The 18,302-nt window shown below is 41.0% G+C and overlaps 1 protein-coding gene and 1 long non-coding RNA gene across 4 annotated transcripts in view; one reads left to right on the top strand and one right to left on the bottom strand.

Moving 5' to 3' along the window:
* The window catches only part of TAGAP (T cell activation RhoGTPase activating protein), a 108,654-nt gene that overhangs the window by 53,245 nt on the left and 37,107 nt on the right, over positions 1–18,302 (bottom strand). The window contains exons 1-2 of one of the 3 annotated variants that reach the window (XM_077149397.1): positions 11,819–11,904; positions 11,428–11,598 (exon numbers count right to left, since the gene is read on the bottom strand). Coding sequence is in view for 1 of the 3 variants with exons in the window: in XM_077149396.1 (XP_077005511.1) it covers positions 11,428–11,598 (171 nt within the window). In the remaining 2 variants the exon portion in view is untranslated. Of the gene's footprint in view, positions 1–11,427; positions 11,599–11,818; positions 11,905–18,302 lie in introns of those variants that run through there. The other 2 variants (XM_077149398.1, XM_077149396.1) reach the window with 2 other exon arrangements.
* The window catches only part of LOC143674080 (uncharacterized), a 66,817-nt gene that overhangs the window by 24,608 nt on the left and 23,907 nt on the right, over positions 1–18,302 (top strand). The window contains exons 2-4 of the long non-coding RNA XR_013170853.1: positions 2,633–2,730; positions 3,516–3,627; positions 9,324–9,551. This is a non-coding gene — a long non-coding RNA (uncharacterized LOC143674080). The remainder of the gene's footprint in view (positions 1–2,632; positions 2,731–3,515; positions 3,628–9,323; positions 9,552–18,302) is intronic.

An 18,302-nucleotide genomic window follows, 5' to 3' on the forward strand; every position in this document is an offset into this window, starting at 1 on the left:
CAGCTAGATTATCAACTTGACCTTCACTCTGTAATGATTTGTACAGAACTGCAATTATTTAGTAGAACTTGTCTTTAAAACATCAGAGCTTGGTGTTGTTTTACAAGATCTTTGACTAATGCTTCTGTTTCTTGAGTGGTCATTAATTTGTTTGACTTTTCTATTTTTTCTTGGACTAATTTGACAATTTTTTAATCTAGGCAATTGTATGTTTCATTTAAACTTTTGAACTAATTGCTGTAAAGGTTTTCCTCATGCTCTTTTATGGCTAAAAGTTACCATGCTATGTTTTTAGTGTTTTAGTTTTATTCTTAATATTGGTTATTTCTGACTTTTTATGGCATTGCTTTTTTCTTATTTTTGGATTGATTTAAATTTTGCTCTTCTATAGTTTTGAACTAACATATTTTGTCACATATTGTGAATCTTTCTTATTTTCTAATAATTACATTTAAGGCTGATAGTATTAAATAAAACAGCCTAGTTTTGAAATTTTATATCTAATAGCAAAACAAGAGATCCCATTTTTAAGTAGTAATTGTATTTTAATAATACTCCTGAAAGTTTCACCACAATTATATTTAAAGGTTTTGAAAACAGATATATACATGTAATTATCTGTATCTGAATAGAACTTAGGATAGAATTTTTACAATGAAACAGGGTGACACATGCCAATTGCACAATGATACCAGCACATGAAAATCCCTTTTGTTTCTATGAAACTACTGGAGTTGTGTCATCTATATAATAAGTAATGACAACTTCATTTCTTTTGTGGTTAAAATAAGATTTAATTTCTCCTTTCATGGTTTTTCCTTTGAATGACTATTTCGTAATCTACATCATAATTTGGTCAGGAATAAGAAACTGATTGATAGAAAACTATTTGTATTTCCCTGAAATTTTAAGAAATATCGCCCAAATTGGCACAGTTTTGTTAAAATGAAAAACTATTCAAATTTTAAAACATAAAAACTCTTCTCATCAATTTTAATTATACTCATATTATTTTGTTATAAGCACTTATTTAATGTATAGATACTACAAATTTTTAAATAATGATTTTATTATTTTTTTTTATCCTTTGCATGCAAAATAGCTCATGATACTTAGAAAACAGTTTTTGAAGTAATTGAAATCTATTCTTGTCCTAGACATATACATGGAGTAGATTTTTAGGTTCTGATAAAAATTATCAAACTAAGCTCAGTATTCATAAAGGGACATATTTTTGGAATTCTAAGAGTTAAAAAAATCTACTTCAAAATATATTTAAATGTACTCAACAAATCTTCTCATGGACCAATTCTCAGACGTTAGGGAAATACTAAAGTTTTATTTAAAATTTCTCTGTTTTCTATTCATAAAAGTTGTACTTTTATTTTGCTCATTGCAGGCAATTTGAAAATAGAGCAAAATATAAAGAAGAAAGTAAACTTTTGAATAACTAGTGAAATTTTTGAAAAGATGTGGGGAGTAATTTCTCTAAATGGGAAAACTTGGCCATTTGTAATTCCACCCTAGCCTAAAGGACTGTAAACTGGCAGGTAAACTCATCTGTACCAGAGCCACACCTAAATGGACATGATTTCTCTTAGGCAGATCCTTGGATCTGGAGTAGACCTGCCTTGGATAACAGAATGGACTCTGGGCCAGTTCGCTTGGGTTTAAATATCAGCTTCTCTGCTTGCCACCAGTGGGACCTTGGGCAAGTCTTCTAACCCTTCCTGGTGTCTTCATCTTTAAGATGAGTACAATAATAGTGCCTGTGTTAGATTTAATGAGTGCTCTCAAATTTTCACTCCCCTTTAGTACTGTTACACATCCACATGCCTGACTTGGCTTCACAGTGGCCACCGTGTACTTCCCGGATTCTTGACTTTGGACTTGACCATCCGACCTGCTTTGGATAATAGGATATGAGAGTGCATGAGGCATGCAAAGTTCTGAAGCATGGCTGTGAGATTGGCTCTGCCCTCTAATACTTCAGCCATCACCATTAGAGCACATGCCCTGAGTGTCTTGCTGGTCTCAGAAGAATAACAGACATTGGGGAGCACCTGAACTGAACCCTTGGCAGGTATCCAGGCCCAACTGGGCCCAGTCAAGATCAGCTGAAAGCCAGGTGACCTGCAGATGCATGACCTAGAAGCAAATGCTTGTTTTCATAAGCTACTCTGTTTTAAGATGGTATGTTCTGTGTCATATTTGTGACAATAACTGACTAATCTTGTACCTTATTCATAGGGTTATTGTAAAGATAAAATTAGGTTGTATATGCAAAGGGTTTCAAAAAGATTTACCATGTAATAACCACTCACTGAGTGTTGGGTTTTGGCCTCTGTATCCATCCCACTGTGTCTTGCCCTGGCTCTCTGTCTGCCTCCCCCAGCAGTCTGATCTCTCCAGCTTGTGACTATCTTGTGAAAGGCATTATAAGCAGCTATGGTGACCTCGGTGGCCTCCTGGGACCATCCTCTCCCCAGCTGGAGCCCCAGACCCACAGGGCAGTTACCTCTAGGTAGTACAATCATTTCGTAGTTTCACATCAACAAAATGAAAATGCTACTTAGAAACACTTAGAATGATTTTATAGGTCATTACCATTTCTACTCTTCTTCCTTGCCAGTATTCACCTGCACAGTCAAGATAATCTCCTGTTCCTGAGGGAGGAGAGGCTTTTCTCCACCAAGTCAAGGACATCAAGGAAAAAACCATTTAAGACAAGTACATAGAATGGAACTTAATGTGAGCTTTCCATCTTCTAAAAGTACAAAAATGAGCCAGGGTTTGTGTTTAAATAGCAGATTAATAATTCATCTAAGTAATTTTTCACTTCACCAGCGGCAACATTTGTGAACAAGGCAAGGAAGTATTAAATGCCACGTAGTAGGCTTTTGATTTGAGCAAGTACGTAAGGGCATTACAGAGATAATACTAATTCATAATTGTTGTTAGGTATGGAATACATTAAGTTGTGGAAAGTGATCAACATAGTAAGGGCCAAATAAATTATAGACATTGTAATTAAAATTTGGTATGGTTAAAAGGTAGAAATGAGAGGCATTGCTTCCCTTTATAAGTATTCAGCAAGGAAGATAGGAGCACGAGGCAGAGATGGGGAGCTGGATAGATGAGACACCAGGAAACAAACTACAGCATGAGCTTTTAAATATTTTTATCAAATAAAAGCATTTAATGCATAATTATGAATAAATGTGAATTGTGGGACATCTGTCTTATTTTACCTACTTGGATCACATTAAAGATTTTTCTTTCTACCAGTTTGTCAAATTATTTTGTTTTGACATCAACAGTCACAAGAAAATCCTACCAATTTTATAGCATTATGGTAGCCATGATATTTTTCAAGATAGCTATCATCAAGTGGGTTTGGATAAAAGCTTCATTAGTACTTTAGTGTAATTTGTGACTATATTAAGTAGTGATTGAAAAGAGTTGAAACTTAGTGAACTCATCACGTTTGTGATTTTTTACATTTTTTTTTTTAGATACATGGTCCAGGAACCAAACCCAGGTCTTCCTCATGGAAAGCAAGCATTCTACCATTGAACTGCCTATGCACCCAAATGTTTGAGATTTTTAAAATCTTACTTCAATGTGGTATGTTACTGCAGGTTATACTTAAGCTATTATTGTTAGCACTTTATTTAGGTCTTTAGTAGCTTTTAATAGAATACAAAAAACATGCTGAGGGATGTCACACAGTAAACCACCAAGTAGATAAACCCTCCATGGCTCCATGTTGACCTCTACGTTGCCTGATGCAATCGCCAGGTCTCAGGGCTCACGCTACTTGACTTACGTGTAGGATGCCTGTACGATTGACCGCTAACCTGGACTGCTTTGGAGAGTGAAAGCAGAATTAACTAGTAAAAACACCAGGACAAACTTATGTGTGATCAGAGACACAAACCAGGGTAAATGATGATCCTTCCTAATAGCCACATTTGACAGAGTTCATCACACTTTCCTTCTTGATACACATTGTTCTTTTAGTTCCAAAACATCACACTCTGTTGGTTTTCTTTCCACTTCACAAGCCTCCTGTTCTTTTCTTTCTTGTCTAGTTCTTCTTCTCTCCACCTTTAATGCTGAAGCCCATTCCTTGATCTTATCTGGTCTCACAGCTTTAAATAAAATGTTCATGTTTATTGTGACGGCTTTAAAAATATGTCCACAAATTCTTTGATATTGATTTCCTCAAAAGATGAAGCTTAATTTTTTCCCTCCTCTTGTCTGTGGCTGGACTTGCTGATTTGCTCCTAAGAGGAGATTAATGGCAGAAGTGATGGGATGCCATTTCCACTTAATTTTTGTGAAAACAAATGAATTACTACAAATAACTTCGAGTGATGTCTGGTACAAAGCAAGAACACATTATTATGCTTGGAATATTCAGGAGGTTTGCTCTCTAGGACAGCCAAATGGGCTACCTCAGGTAAGTTCTAGGAGGAAATTTTCCCCAGGTGTGAGAAATGCAGAGTGTTTCAGTTTCCTTGCTGTTAAAAGAAGATAACATGCAATGGGTTGGCTTAAACAATGGAAATTTATTGGCTCACAGTTTTGAGGCAAGGAGAAGTCCAAATCAAGGCATCACTGATGTGATACTTTCTTCTCCAAAACCAGTGTTCTAGGGCTGGCTGCCTGTGATCCTTGGTCCTTGGCTTCTCATCACGTGGCAGTGCACATGGCTCCTCTGGCCTCTCCATTCTCTTCCTGGTTCCGTTGATTTTCTCTCTGCTACCTCCCTCTGTCTTTCTCTCTGCTTATAAAGGTCTCCAGCAATCTGGGTTAAAGACCAACCTGATTCATTTGGGCCACACTTAACTGAAGTAACTTCTTGAAGAGTTTTTTATTTACAGTAGGTCCACACCCATGGGAACAGATTAAATTTTTCCGGGGTACTTAGCTTACAACCTCCACAGCCTACCATCTGGACCTCAAAATGACATTTTCTTCCCACGTGCAAAATGCATCCACTTCATCTGAGCATCCCAAAAGCTTTAAGTCATTTCGATAACAACACTAGGTACAAAATCTCATCAAAATCAGTTCTGAGTGTGTCCTGGAGCACAACTCCCCTCTGTCTGTGGACCTGTGAAACCTAAAAGGAAGTTATCTGCTTCCAATATACATTAGAGGGACAGGCATAAGACAGACATTCCCATTCCAGAAGGGAGAAATGTAAAGTAAAACTGGAGTCCCAAACAATTCTGGAACTCAGTAGGGCAAACACCATTAGAGTTCAAGGTTTAAGATTTGTAGGAACAAAATTTGTATGAGCCAGGCTAGAGAGAGTGGAAGACTCACCTCTTCCCTGTGCTTGTGGAGTGGCCATGCTCTCCCCAGACACAAGGGCGAAGCTCCACCCTCTCTGAGCATCAGGCTGTTAGCTAGTCTCTCCACGAATGCTGGGACATAGACCCCATTTTCCCTGAGTCTTGGGGTGTCAGCACTCTCCCTGAACAATGGGACACAAGGCCTGCCACCTCCAAGCACTGGAGCAGATAGCCTGTCCCCTCCCAATGCAGGGGTGCACTTGTCCTTTCCACACATGGGTGGACCTGCTCTCTTGGCTCAAGGAAATCTCTCCAGTCCAGACCTCAGCTTCCAAGATTCTGCCTTTGAAGTCATTCTTCCTCTAATTTGTCCCTTCTTTGTTCCTTTCAGTCCAAGCTCACGGTGGTTCTGCTCAAAGTTTTCAAAAACCTTCTTGGTTTTACATATATTTCACAAGGATCCAAACCATGATATAAGGACTTTCCACAGATCTTTCCTGCGTAACTGCATTTAGAATCCTGACTTCCACTGGAATGGCTGACTGGATCCATGTTCAATTAAACCCTCATATGGAGCCCTATTCTCTGGGGACTCACTTTCCAGATGCTCCGGGAAGTCCCTGATAGAGCCATTTCTGGCTTTAGTCTCAGTGCACACTATCTCAGGTTCAGAATTTTTCAAACCATCAAGTTCTGGTTTCTTTGTGCTTCAGAATTCAGTGCTCAACTTATCCCTTTCTTCTCTCATTTCACTGTAAGCCACAAAGAGAAACCAGGCTGCACTTTCCACATTTAGTTTGGAAATCTCCTCAGCTAAATACCCAAATTTATCACCTTCAAGTTCTGTCTCTCAATCAACATCAGAACTCAATTTTGCCGAGTTCTCTTCATTTTAAAACAAGGATCACCTTTCCTCCAGTTTCCAATAACACATTATTGCCTTCTTATTGGAAGTACATTTAGCATCCATATTTCTATCAACAGTTTCTTCAAAGCAATCTAGCCATTTTCTATCAAGTGCCTCACAATTCTTCTCTACCCATTACTTAATTCTAAAGCCATTTCTACATTTTTGGTATTTGCAATAGCAGCACCCCACCTTCCTGGTACCAAAAACTGTTTTAATTTCCTTGTTGCTAAAGCAAATACCATGCAATGGGGTGGCTTAACAATGGAAATGTATTGGCTTATGGTTTTGAAGCCAGGAGAAGGACAAAGCATCATCAAGGCAATGCTGTCTTTCTAAAGACTGGAAATCGGGGCTGGCTGCTGGAGATCCTCGGTCTAGATACCATCACAGCGGCGTATCTGTTATTTAAATTAGTACAATTGGGCAATTTAGACTCTTCAAATTTATGTTGTTTGATAGCACAGACTTCATAAAGTGAGTGTCAGGAGGCTCGTGCCACGTCAACCTGTGAGTGAAATCTAGACTGACAATATTTTCTGCCTAAACCAGTTAAAGTCATTTAGTTAGATTCATTGAAAATGTGAGAAATGCACTTAAACATATATTTTATTTGAAAAAATTATGTTGAAGATGCATCGATTTTATTCTAAAACATGGTTTTTGGCAAATAAATAAGACCTTCTGAGGAACAAAGTGAATATAACCAAATATTGGTAAATATTGGTAAATATGTCACAGCAAAGCTTGCAAGTTCATCAAATATATTTGCTGATTTCACATACATTAAGTCCATAAGAAAGGCAGCTTCATGAACATATGACCCTTGATGTGCACAGGTCCCCAAGCTCAGAAGGGCTCTGTACTTGTTTTGATGCCCTGCTGCTGCTGACTTACAATTCACAATAATTTTTGAAGAAGGGGTCCCATATTTTCATTTTACTTCAAGTCCTGCGAATTATGCAGCATGTCCCAGGGATGATTATTATCGATTGAGAATCACTATTGCTCAAAGCAAGGGCAAAAGGACCTTTCAAAACCATTTAGGAAATTAGGTAATACACAACTTCTTTGTCTCCTGCTATTTATAGTAAAACACAACTGAACAGTTTTCCCTTAGGCTGTGGAGACAAAGGGAGCATTATTTTTTCAAAAGATTGCCAAGGCTACTGAAGATTTTCACTCCTTTATGCTAATCACACAGATCTGAAAATCACCACGTGGCTCACAATTCCATAATGCTTTAAAAATCAGAACTCGAATCCTCTGAAATTACAGTCAAACTTCTTTATAAAATGGTTCCTTATACATATTTGAATATGGGACCAAGTATATCCTAAAAACATATGGTAGAGGATTTGACTCTAAAATTAGATACATTGGATAGATTTTCCAAATTTATAGGAGTTTCTTCCTTTGAATAAAAAAACCAAAAAAACAAAAAACCCCACAAAACTAACAAAGTGAAGAATTAGTCATTGGTCCTTCCCTTTTGTCCATTAAGGCCAACAGATCTTAAGCTTTTCACTACTTTATAAAGTCCTCGAGTGCATGGCTCTCTGTTGTAACACCACCAGCAGAATGTCTTGTACAAAGCAGATCCTCAACACATGCCAGATATAATTAGTTAATAGGTTATTAACTTTCAGGCTGGTGGAAGAGAGAGAGAGATTGCCTTTTCCTTTTCTTTTTGTGATGAGTGTGGGGCCTCAGAACCCTGCCTTGAAAGTACATCAGAAAGCCACTCCATGGCAAACATGCACATAAATATATGTACCAGGCCCAGATCTAAACTCTGTACATATAGTAATTTATTCACTCCTCACCACCATCCATCCTATGAGGTAGGTGCCATTTTTATGCCCATAGTACAGCTGAGGACACTGAGGCTCATAGAGCTTCAATCACAGTTAGGTGGCAGGTCTGAGATTGAACGCAGCCATATTGTTCCAGCGTGTGAGCTTTTAGCCATGGCATTAAGCCACTTCTGGAAACACAGGTGGGACTGTTCCAGACCAGAGCCAGCACAGGAACAGAGCAAAAACAGCCGGTCCCATTTGAGGAACGCAAGGTGGTTCACAGGGCCTGGCTACTGAGAGAGTGTGAACAATCTGATGCAGCTTTCCGGAAAGAGTTCTCGCCCACGCTTCCCCAGGCTCTCCCTTGGGTAAGTGGATGGAAAGGAATCCTGGTATTGCTATTCTTTTCATCAACTTGGGAAACCCGCGATTGCGGGGCGGGCTCCGGGGCTGTCAGACCCTGTCTACCCGCGGGCGCCACGTGCCTGCAGGGGCGGCCCTACAGCACCCCCGGAGGGCGGACCGCTGTGCTCACAGTGTCCATTTCCAAGTTTCTCAGCACTAAGCACGCTTTAGGCGAGCACTGGCTTTTTTTTGAGGAAGGACTGAGGATGTGCCTTTGAATAAAGAGCGCCTCGTGGTTGAGGCCACACCCCCTGCAGGGCGTTCTTTGTAACGACCCCAGCGGAAGAAGTTGTTTCACTTTCACTGGGATGCGCTGGAGCTTGGAGACTGAGAAATCCCCATTCTGCTTCCTGTGGCCACGAAATTAGCTCCTGGGGCAGGATTTCCCCAGCTTCTGTTTATGTCTCCTCCGGGGCTTTCTCTGGTCTCAAAACAACATATCCTTGCCTGGGATTCTGGGGGAGGATGTCAGATATGTTTTGAATTCTTTGAAATCCCTAAGTATCTAAAAAAATAATAATGCTGGGTAGATGTGAGGAGTTCTTTTTAAAATATGGTGCGTTTTCCCCCAAAGCTTAAAATAGAAGTTTCCAGGGGAAATTAAATGAAAGTATAAAAATGTTGTCAGTGTGCTTCCCATAAAACAGAAACAGGCCTCCCCACCCACCTCTGCCTCTCCAGTTATCGCCATTCATGTACAATATGGTCCTTTCCCTCCACTGCTATACCAGCTACCCCACAACTTTCCTGAAGTCTTTTCCATTATCCCAATGGGATAATGCTTTGTATGATGACCCCGCTGCTGATTATGGGCATCAAAGCTTTCCCCCAGGAGACCCCATCTATTTGTCTGAGGAAGTCACAAACCTAAGACCTGTATTTACCCTCCCTGTTTTTCTTTACTAGTGTGAAATTTTTGCAAAGCTGTCACATGGATTGTGCCTTTGAGTTTCTTTCTGAAAAATACACTAAATCCCAGAAGATGTGAAGGAGCCCCTCGGAAATGTGGCTATAGCCAGAAGGCATTCCTTCAGTATCAGCCGCAGTGAGACTTAGTGGAGAGAGCTACTCAGACATTGGAGAAAATACAAGTTTAAATCCTGCTTCTGCCACAACTGCTCAGTGGCACTTGGGGTGAGTGCGCAACCTCTCCAAACTTGATCTTCCTCAACCTTAAGATGGTGTTGGGAGGGGTTTAACCTGCTGACACATGCCTGGCTTGTAGAGGTGTTCAATCAGGAAAATGCATGGACTTGCCTTAGCAATAATTACAGAGTGGAGCTGGGGTTCCCCAGGGATCCGGCCTTGGGAATACAGCACGTGTCTTGTGCTCATCTCTGAATTTTGTTGTGGGCAATTAAAGGGCTCAGAAGCGGGCAAGCACAACTCATTTCTGGACAGCAAATTCCACCTTTCCACCCTCCCCCACCACCCCGTAACCATCTTCTTTATAGTCATTGCCCTGGATTCTAACTTTGTGCTCAGTGGGTCACATGCCCTGGTCCGTCTGGGTCCTGCCCTAGGGGCCGCTGTGTCCTTCGAGCATCGTCCTGCACCGAATGCCAGCTGACACCTTGCCCTGGGCTGCTTCGGCCATGGCCTTCTTGTTTGAGTTGGTAACTTGGAAACTCTGCAAAGGACCTTCATCTTGAGGAGAGGCTACTTTCCATTTCCTCTACATGATCTACAGGGTGGAGGAGAGGAACCCCCAAACCAAGGGGAGAGGAGTGCAGCGTGGGGAGGAGGTGGCGCAGGCGCTGCTGGGTGGGCAGCTGACACGTCATTTGTCCAGAGGCACATCTCCCCATGCCACCACTTCCCACGAAGGGGGACTTTTCTCTAAACACGACTCACCTCTTGATCCAATCCTCCCATTCCTCCCAGGGGAGATGAACAGAGTTAACCTAGTTGGTGGATGATCCCTGGTCCCATTTCTCGTTTGGATTGGGTGAATATACCAAAAATCCTAAGGCCAGCAAGAGGAAAGGGGAGAAGTGGTGAGGGGGGGGTACAGTGGATTTGCTCTCTTTCTCCTCTCCGCCCGGTGCAAGTCCAGGTGGCAACCCCAGGAAGGGCATTTCCTCTGCAGACTCAGACTTTCCCCTGGGTGAGTTGAAAACCCTGAGATCCTGGAAGAAAGGAATTAATTTGGGCCCTATCAGTGACCTTAGCAATTAATAATCTGGCAGTTTTAAAGATCTTCTGGGTGAGAACTTTCATTTCTGAGAATTATGGTGAATTAGATTGGCTGTGTATCATGAACACACATATATATTTTACGCATATAGATGCACACACAATTCACATGTCACGTACACATGCATATGTTCTAGGGAGCAGGAAAAATCAAAAGGAGACATTGCAATTATATAATACCAGAGTGTTCTGCAGGCAAGAAAATTAATATTGCATTTCTGTTTACTTGTCCCTCCCAAATCTTATGCAAATACGAAGAAGTATCATGGTATAACTTCCCAAAGAGAAAAAAAGATTATCATGGTAAAAAGTATTTAGGAGTTAATGCTAACTCAATTATTGGGTTTCTAAATTTCTCATTTCAAAGGTGTTGTTGTGAACACATTCTACACATTTATCAAACCAAAAGGTCAAATTCACACTGGTTTTTGTTTTGTTTTTTGGCTCTGGGAATCGAACCTGGGTCTCCTCCCTGGCAGGCAAGAAATCTGCCTGCTGAGCCACTGTGGCCTCCCCCGCCACCCTGGGCTTCTTTTTAAATGATGAATTTCCTGTACTCTTCGTAGTTTTCTGCACACTGGTTAGGGGGTATTGTCTAAGGGACATAGCCTCTGAGGACCTTGGTGGGCTCACTTGTCAAATGAAGAGGCAAATCAAGGGATCTGAGCTCCCTTTCAACTCTGAAATACTGGGGCTGGAGCAGCAGATGAGGCAGGCACTCCGGGGCTATTTGCACTGCTGTGAGATGGTTGGGTCTTGATGGGAAATTGTTTTTTAAAGCAGAGAACGAGGCAGAGATGGCCTTGAAGCTTACCTTTGCTTGGCGATGACCAGCCAGTCCTTGGAGAGGAAGAGGTGCCTGTGCTTGGGCTTTGAACCCTGGGTCAGCCGCACCGGGCTGTGAAGGATGGGCTTGGCAAGCTCATGGGGCAGGTCTAGCTGCAGGGGCAACTCTTCGAGGGACAAGGCAGGCTCCAAGCTTTTCCTGGAAGGGAGAGCGGGTTGGAGGTGGTCACTGAGGGAAGGGTGGTCAATAAGGCAGACAGTAGGTCTGATTTTTAAATAACTCAAACAGAAGCGTATTTATATTGGGATCCGTATGTTTTGGGTCTATGTCGCAGAACTAGTCTGACTTAACTGGGGTGGAAGTTAGCAGGGAAGAAACTTCTGTTTAGCACTGGGAACGTAAAAAAAAAAGAATTTACAATAAAGCACTGCCATTCAGGTCAAGTCCTAGTTGGACCTGCTTAGGTGTGCAGCTAATAGCTGTGATGTGAATGTTAAAGATTTCTGTATGGTTGTGATGCTGAGGCCGTGTATTCTAGAACTTTTTACCTCATAGCACACACAGAAAATGATATTTGTATCATACTCTAAGGTAACCAGAGGAGGCCAAGGCTGGCTGGCCAGGACCTCAGAGCTCAGGGGACCAACATGGTCCTGTCGCTGTCACTTATGTGTGGCACCTGCTTTGGGAAGCTCCGACTTCTTCATTTAATTAGCAGACGTTTTCCCTAGAGGTCGAAAAGATCAGATTGAACCAGTTGTAAAATCTGAACAAATGACTCCGAATGAATAGTTTTCTTCCCTATGGTGATTTAGCAGCGCTGCAGACTGAACATTATCTGTGAGACTCGGGTAGTCGGAATTCGTAACTTGAGTCCAGTACTTTTTCTTTGTGATTCAGCTCTGGAATTTCTCAGTTCCTGTTGCCCTCCTGACTTGGTCAGTTCCTGGTCATTTATCCTATTTCTGGCATATAGATGACCTCAGAAGGCAGTGTATGTGTGCATGTGTGGTGTGTGGTGTGTGTGTGTGTGTGTGTTGTGTACCTTGATGTAAGGCAGAAGGGGAATGGCTGACCTTGTTCAGCAGCTCTGAATTTATGCTGTAAAAATAGCCACCTATTGGCCTATTTTTTGGCTTACCTTTCCATTTCCTCTAACACCCACCACCTTCCATTCTAAAGGTAGTGACATGAACTCTTGGAAATGAATCTTTTACACAGGGACATTTCTATTTAAATCAAATGTGGTATTTGAATAAAGTTGTGCTGGGGCTTTAAGGACGCATTTCGGTGAGTTATTTAAAACTCAAGCATTAAAAATTTCAAAGCTCAGTATTTTGCAGAAATCAGTTATATGGCACGAGACTCTGATTGAACACTGATAAGAAATTCCCACTTGTTAATACTCTGCTTTCTGACCTTTCCACCCACCAGACACCTCCCACTGCCTTAACCTTTTCATTTCTCTCAATGTGAATTGGTGGTCCATAAATGATGCAGCCTCCAAAGTAAAGCCTGGGTGGCCATAGAATAGGGGTTTTCAATATTTGTTGGTGGCTGATTAACTGTTTAGGGAGGAAAAAGGAGCTGGAGATAGAAAAATTGGGACTCAAACCTTCAGAATTGGCGACTAGAACTCCTAGCTCCATTTTTAAATATGCTCTGGTTTCTCTGAGATTATTTTAAAAAAAATCCATGATTATTTCCATATATTTGTCATGTAGGCGTGTGGGCCCACCAATACTTCAATTAGTTAGGAATCCAGAAAGCCAACTTTTTTGGTGTAAATCTCCTGATTTTTAAATGTCAACTAATTTTTAACATTTACTTAGAAACAATGTGGGACAATGCCCTGGTTTAATTTATCTTAATTGCCTGTAGGTTTAGAGCACATGAAAATGTTCTACTAATATGAGTCTTTGGTGGTTTGGGCAAGAGTTTGGATATTTTTAATATGATATTATGAACCATATTAAGAGGAACCGATTAAATTTGTCAGATAATTATTCATTTGAACTTTGAAAAATATTAACATCTAAATCATCCATTTTCATGTAAAATAAGGTAGGTAAAGGAGTTTTCCTTTAGGTTTCTGCTCTGCCAACTGCTTTTCAGCATTTTATTCTTGGTCTAGAGAAGATTTTCTTTTATTTCACTTCTCCCTTCATTGCAATTTCCTCACCAACCCCACCTGCCTGCCTTTTTTACTTTGTATTTCTTTGAGATCACAGGACAATTCTATACTCATTGAGCTTTACTTTTATGACACACACAGAGACCTAATCTGATTGACGCAATAACAAAAAAAAAGCACCTCGTGTTAACCATATTTCACAACAAAGGCATCTTGGCACCCTAGGGAAATTTTAAAAACCCTCTTAAATAGGAAACAGTGATGTAGCAAATACCTGCTGCACGGAAACCACTTTGCCTTTCCAAGTGGTGCTGAGTTTCCACCTGAGTGGGGCATAAAGGTGATTTTTCACAGTGAAAGTGCTGGCGGGTGGTGCTTTATTAAGACTGATCTCTGCTCCCATCCACACCCCCACCCCAGGTTTACATAGGAAATGGTCTAGTATACTGGGGCTTCCTGTGAGTTCAGTGTCAGATCTTTGAGTGTATGCATGAAACAGGGAGAATGGAAGAATAATAGTGGAGTCATGGAAGTGGGTGGCAGTGGCCTGTTAGGTAAATCTGCTTAACTTTATCAATATGAACCGTTGAAAAGAAGCAGGATAATATTTTGTTGTATTCCTACATTCCTCTGATTCCAGACTCCAATCATCTGACTGTGGCATTGGCATAAAGGAATGGAGAGCAATAATATTCTGGGGTTGTCCGAGTTGCTTTTGATTTTGCAAAAAGAAAAAAGTGCTGTTAAATGGATTCAGCAGTAGGAAGACTGAGCTCTAATTAGCCTTTCACTGGGGTTTGGGGCTCAGAGAATATATATGTAGGTCCTCTATGCCACATGACCTGTTTTCCTGGATATGGGGATCCTCTAGTCAAGTCATGGTTCAAGTAACTCTCTACAGTGTCATTGTTTAGTTGTGGTTTATCCTTGTGCAAGGTTCATCATCCAACACTAGGGTTCTATGGCATTTGATCTCTGCTCATTCCCTTTTTCTCATTTTTTATTTTCAAAAACTGCACTTAACTCCAACCAGTGTCACATGTTACCATTTCCTTCAATGGGACTGACATTTGTTGCATGCCCGCTCTACGCCAGATTATGCTCTTTGCACTCATTCTTTTTCCTCACAACAATTCTATATAATTAGCCCATTTTATAGGTGAGAAAACTGAGGCTCTGTGATGTTAAGAAATCTGTAGGTCTTATAGCTGCCGAGTGGCAGAGCTGTGAGTTGGAGTCAGGCCTTTGACTCTGAAGACTTCCCCTTCTCTACATGTCTAAATAGAAATGCCTCCTAATTATTTCTCCTTACTGTGCCCCCCCATTTAGTTGCCATTGCTGAAGTGCAAACCTTTTGTGACATGTTGCCTTCATTACTTCAATAGTTTCCTGACCTTTTCCTTGCCTCAGATCTCAACTCCCCTCTCTTCCAGATCTCGACTCTCCTCTCCTCTCTGTCTTCCTCTATCCTCACATAATTGTCTCAGGAATTTTCTAAAATGTACATGCTGAAATCACTTCCAGGCTTAACACCATATATGGTGCTTCCATCACCTTTGAGATTAGCAGAGTTCTTTGTGATTGGCTGCCTGCCCCTTCTACTGTCTCTTGAGGTCCCCTCTACAGTGCAGCCACAGGATTACTTGCAGTTTGGGTGAGTGTCTCACTCTGCTCCCACAATCTCATCTGCAAACCTCTGTCACTTAAATGCCTGCTTATATATCTGTCTTCTTTATTGCAATGCAGATAGTATCTTATACATTTCTATATCCCTAGCATAATGCCTGAATATGAAAAGAGCACAGTGAATAAATGAGTGAGTAAATAAATGGAGAAGTCAAAGATGTGTTGAGCTGTATTTGAATTTACATGTTGCTGGCCTGGTTTGTTTTGCCCTGAAGGCGTCTGGATTTATCTTGTTCAACACCCTTCAGTGGCTTATCTCCCACAACCAGTGTGAAGTCAGATGGCAAAGTTTTGGAGAGATGGGAAAAAGCAGCAGGTGGTGGAACCACAGAGGGTGCTGGGGCAGGAATCAGTCTTGGGCCACGGGGCCTTCAACTGCTTGGGGCCTTGAGCAGTTGGAGGAGTTGGTGGGGTGAAGAGGCAAAATGTCAAGGAGGCCCTCCCGTTATGGAATGGCCTCACTGGGCTTGTTCCCAGACAGCTGGTCTTTCTGAGTTCAACAAGCTCTTTAACAGTAAACACAATCATTTTCTGAGTACCTACTACGTGCCTGATAGTGTTCTTCAGTATGTGCCCCCACAGAGCAAAAGCTTCTCCACTGTCTCCTGGAATTATATTGAGGGTCTGTTTCTTTCCATTTCCTTTCTAAAATACTGTATAATGAACAGATAAAGTAAACATATTTATGATATAGCCAATGGCAAATACTATTTATTCTCTCTCTATTAGGTATCTAGCTGGTTTTTTTTTTCCTGTTGAGAGTTGTTGGGTAAAATGACATTTCCCCCCTGTGATATTATCATTAGCTTTTCCATTTTTTTGGTCTCATTTTTCAGAATATTTAGAGTTCAAAGCGTTGTGTCACATTCTCTCACTTGATCTGAATTCTCATCTACCTCGTAAAGTAGAGCAAGAATCCTTAACCATTATTTACAGCCTAAGGCTCAGAGAAAACGAGGAAGGCAATGAATTAATGGTTGCAGAAGGCTATAAATCTCTGTCTTTAGACTAAATCCCACAGGTATATTTCAGCCTTTTCATTATATTTGTGTACTTTGTTGATCCCTTAGTACATCATCATCAAAAGTGCCTGGCTCCTTGCATTAATGCCTGTGGAGGGAATGTTCTCTTTGTAGACCTGCTAACTGGAGGTTTGACTCTGGGCTCAGGGCAAATTGTGGCTTGCAGCCCGGTGGACGCCCACATTTGCCTGAGTGGCTGTGAGGATGCCTGCATCTCCTGCATATGAACTAGAATGGCTGCCTGCAGCTGGCTGCTGCTCATCGCATACTTCAGAACACTCTTAAGATCCCAGTGGGGTCAGAAATTGTAAAATCCAACATTTCTTTTTGTAAGGGTGGCTCCAAAGAGAACCTCAGTCGAGCAGGCAGAGGAAGGAGGTAGAGCCCATGTGTGTCTGTGGCTGTCGCCGTGTAGGGTCAGTGCAATTTCAACTGATTTTGAAGCACTTTATATGAGGATTTCTTAAACAGGAGTCTGAGGACAGCTTCAGGGAGGAAGATGCATAGTTGTGTTTTTAAAAATCAGATTCTTGGGGTGGGCCACAGTGGCTCAGCAGGCAGAGTTCTCACCGGCCATGCCGGAGACCCAGGTTTGATTCCCAGTGCCTGCCTATGCGGAAAAAAAAAAAAAAAAATCAGATTCTCAAAGGGAGTCTCCAAACTTTGAAGATTCACTATTCTATAGGGGTTTCATGAATTATAAAAATAAGGCACTGCCTCCCAAGTACAGGAGTCCTCTATTATCTCTATTTGTAATGAAGTGTCAAACTATGTCTCTTGCTGTCTTTAAACATGCCCTGACTTTCAGAACTTTTTCCATTTGGATGTACTGTTTTTTTCTATGTGGAATGGCCTCTCACCCACATGGCTGACTCCCATTTATCTATCAGAACCCAACTCAAATTTCACCTCCACGGTCAAGCCTTCTTAGATTCCCCTGGTACACTCAGTCCCCCCACCCCAGTAGTTTGTTTTGTTGCTAATGCCCATCTCGTCGTCTTATATATATTGGAACAGAGCCATTGCCATACTCATTTGTACATCCCCAGCATCCAGGTCTTTCCAGGTGCATGGAAGATGTTCACTAAATCTTTGTTTGACTGATAGTTTGGAAGCCAGACTATTAAAGGAAGACAGGAAGCCAACTTTGAGCTAAATTGGATCAGGACCAATCCCAGTTGGTCTGATTTACACAGGACACTTTAAATATCATATGAAGATCATCACTGGCATTTGGATAGTGTGGTTGCCATGACAAGTGGGAGAAAACAATCACTATGGAGCAGTACCTACTGTGTATAAAGTACTCTACTGGATTCCCTGAGTCGAGGGAATTTTCAAAGAGGATACAGACAGTGCCCCTCCTCTTACAGGAGATATTTAAACTCTGATTTGGTTATGCTCAAATAAACCTGGCATAAAACTTATGGTCTTGAAACTCAGTCCCACAATCAGAGGTCAACTAGCTTGCAACTGAAGTATTTTGACCTCATATCCTCTCACCAGTACATTGCATATCCTAAAGCTAAGCATCTGGTAATGAAGATCAGTTGGCAAAATAATCAAGGTTTATACTTTTGGAAAGAGAACATTTTGATCGCAAGAGTTGGATAACTTGCCAATTACAGATGGTAGCCCTTTAAAAGTGTGGGGTGAATCTAGGCCTTAATATGAAGGAAAGATATCATACACATTTGTGGAAATTAGGCACACCTTAATTTTAATTACAGTCTTTATTTATTTATTTATTTTTACCATAGCAGAATCTTTACTCTAAACCAACAATCGTTTAACTCTTCTATAAGCTAGACTCTTATTCACAATTTTCCTAATTTTTCTCTACTGGAATATTAGCTGAGACTAGCTTAATTGCCAATGTACAATTTGAAAACTTTCCTTGAAGTCCCAATCACTATAAATGATTTTTTAAAAATCATCATATGTGGATTTGGATGTTTGGTTCCCAATTGTATTAGTCAGGGTTCTCTAGGGAAATTGAACCAAGAGAAGATATCTGTAAATATGAGATTTTATAAAGGTGTCTCATGCAACTTGGGGGA

Source organism: Tamandua tetradactyla, chromosome 2 (assembly GCF_023851605.1).
Source record: "Tamandua tetradactyla isolate mTamTet1 chromosome 2, mTamTet1.pri, whole genome shotgun sequence".
Lineage (NCBI taxonomy): Eukaryota > Metazoa > Chordata > Mammalia > Pilosa > Myrmecophagidae > Tamandua > Tamandua tetradactyla.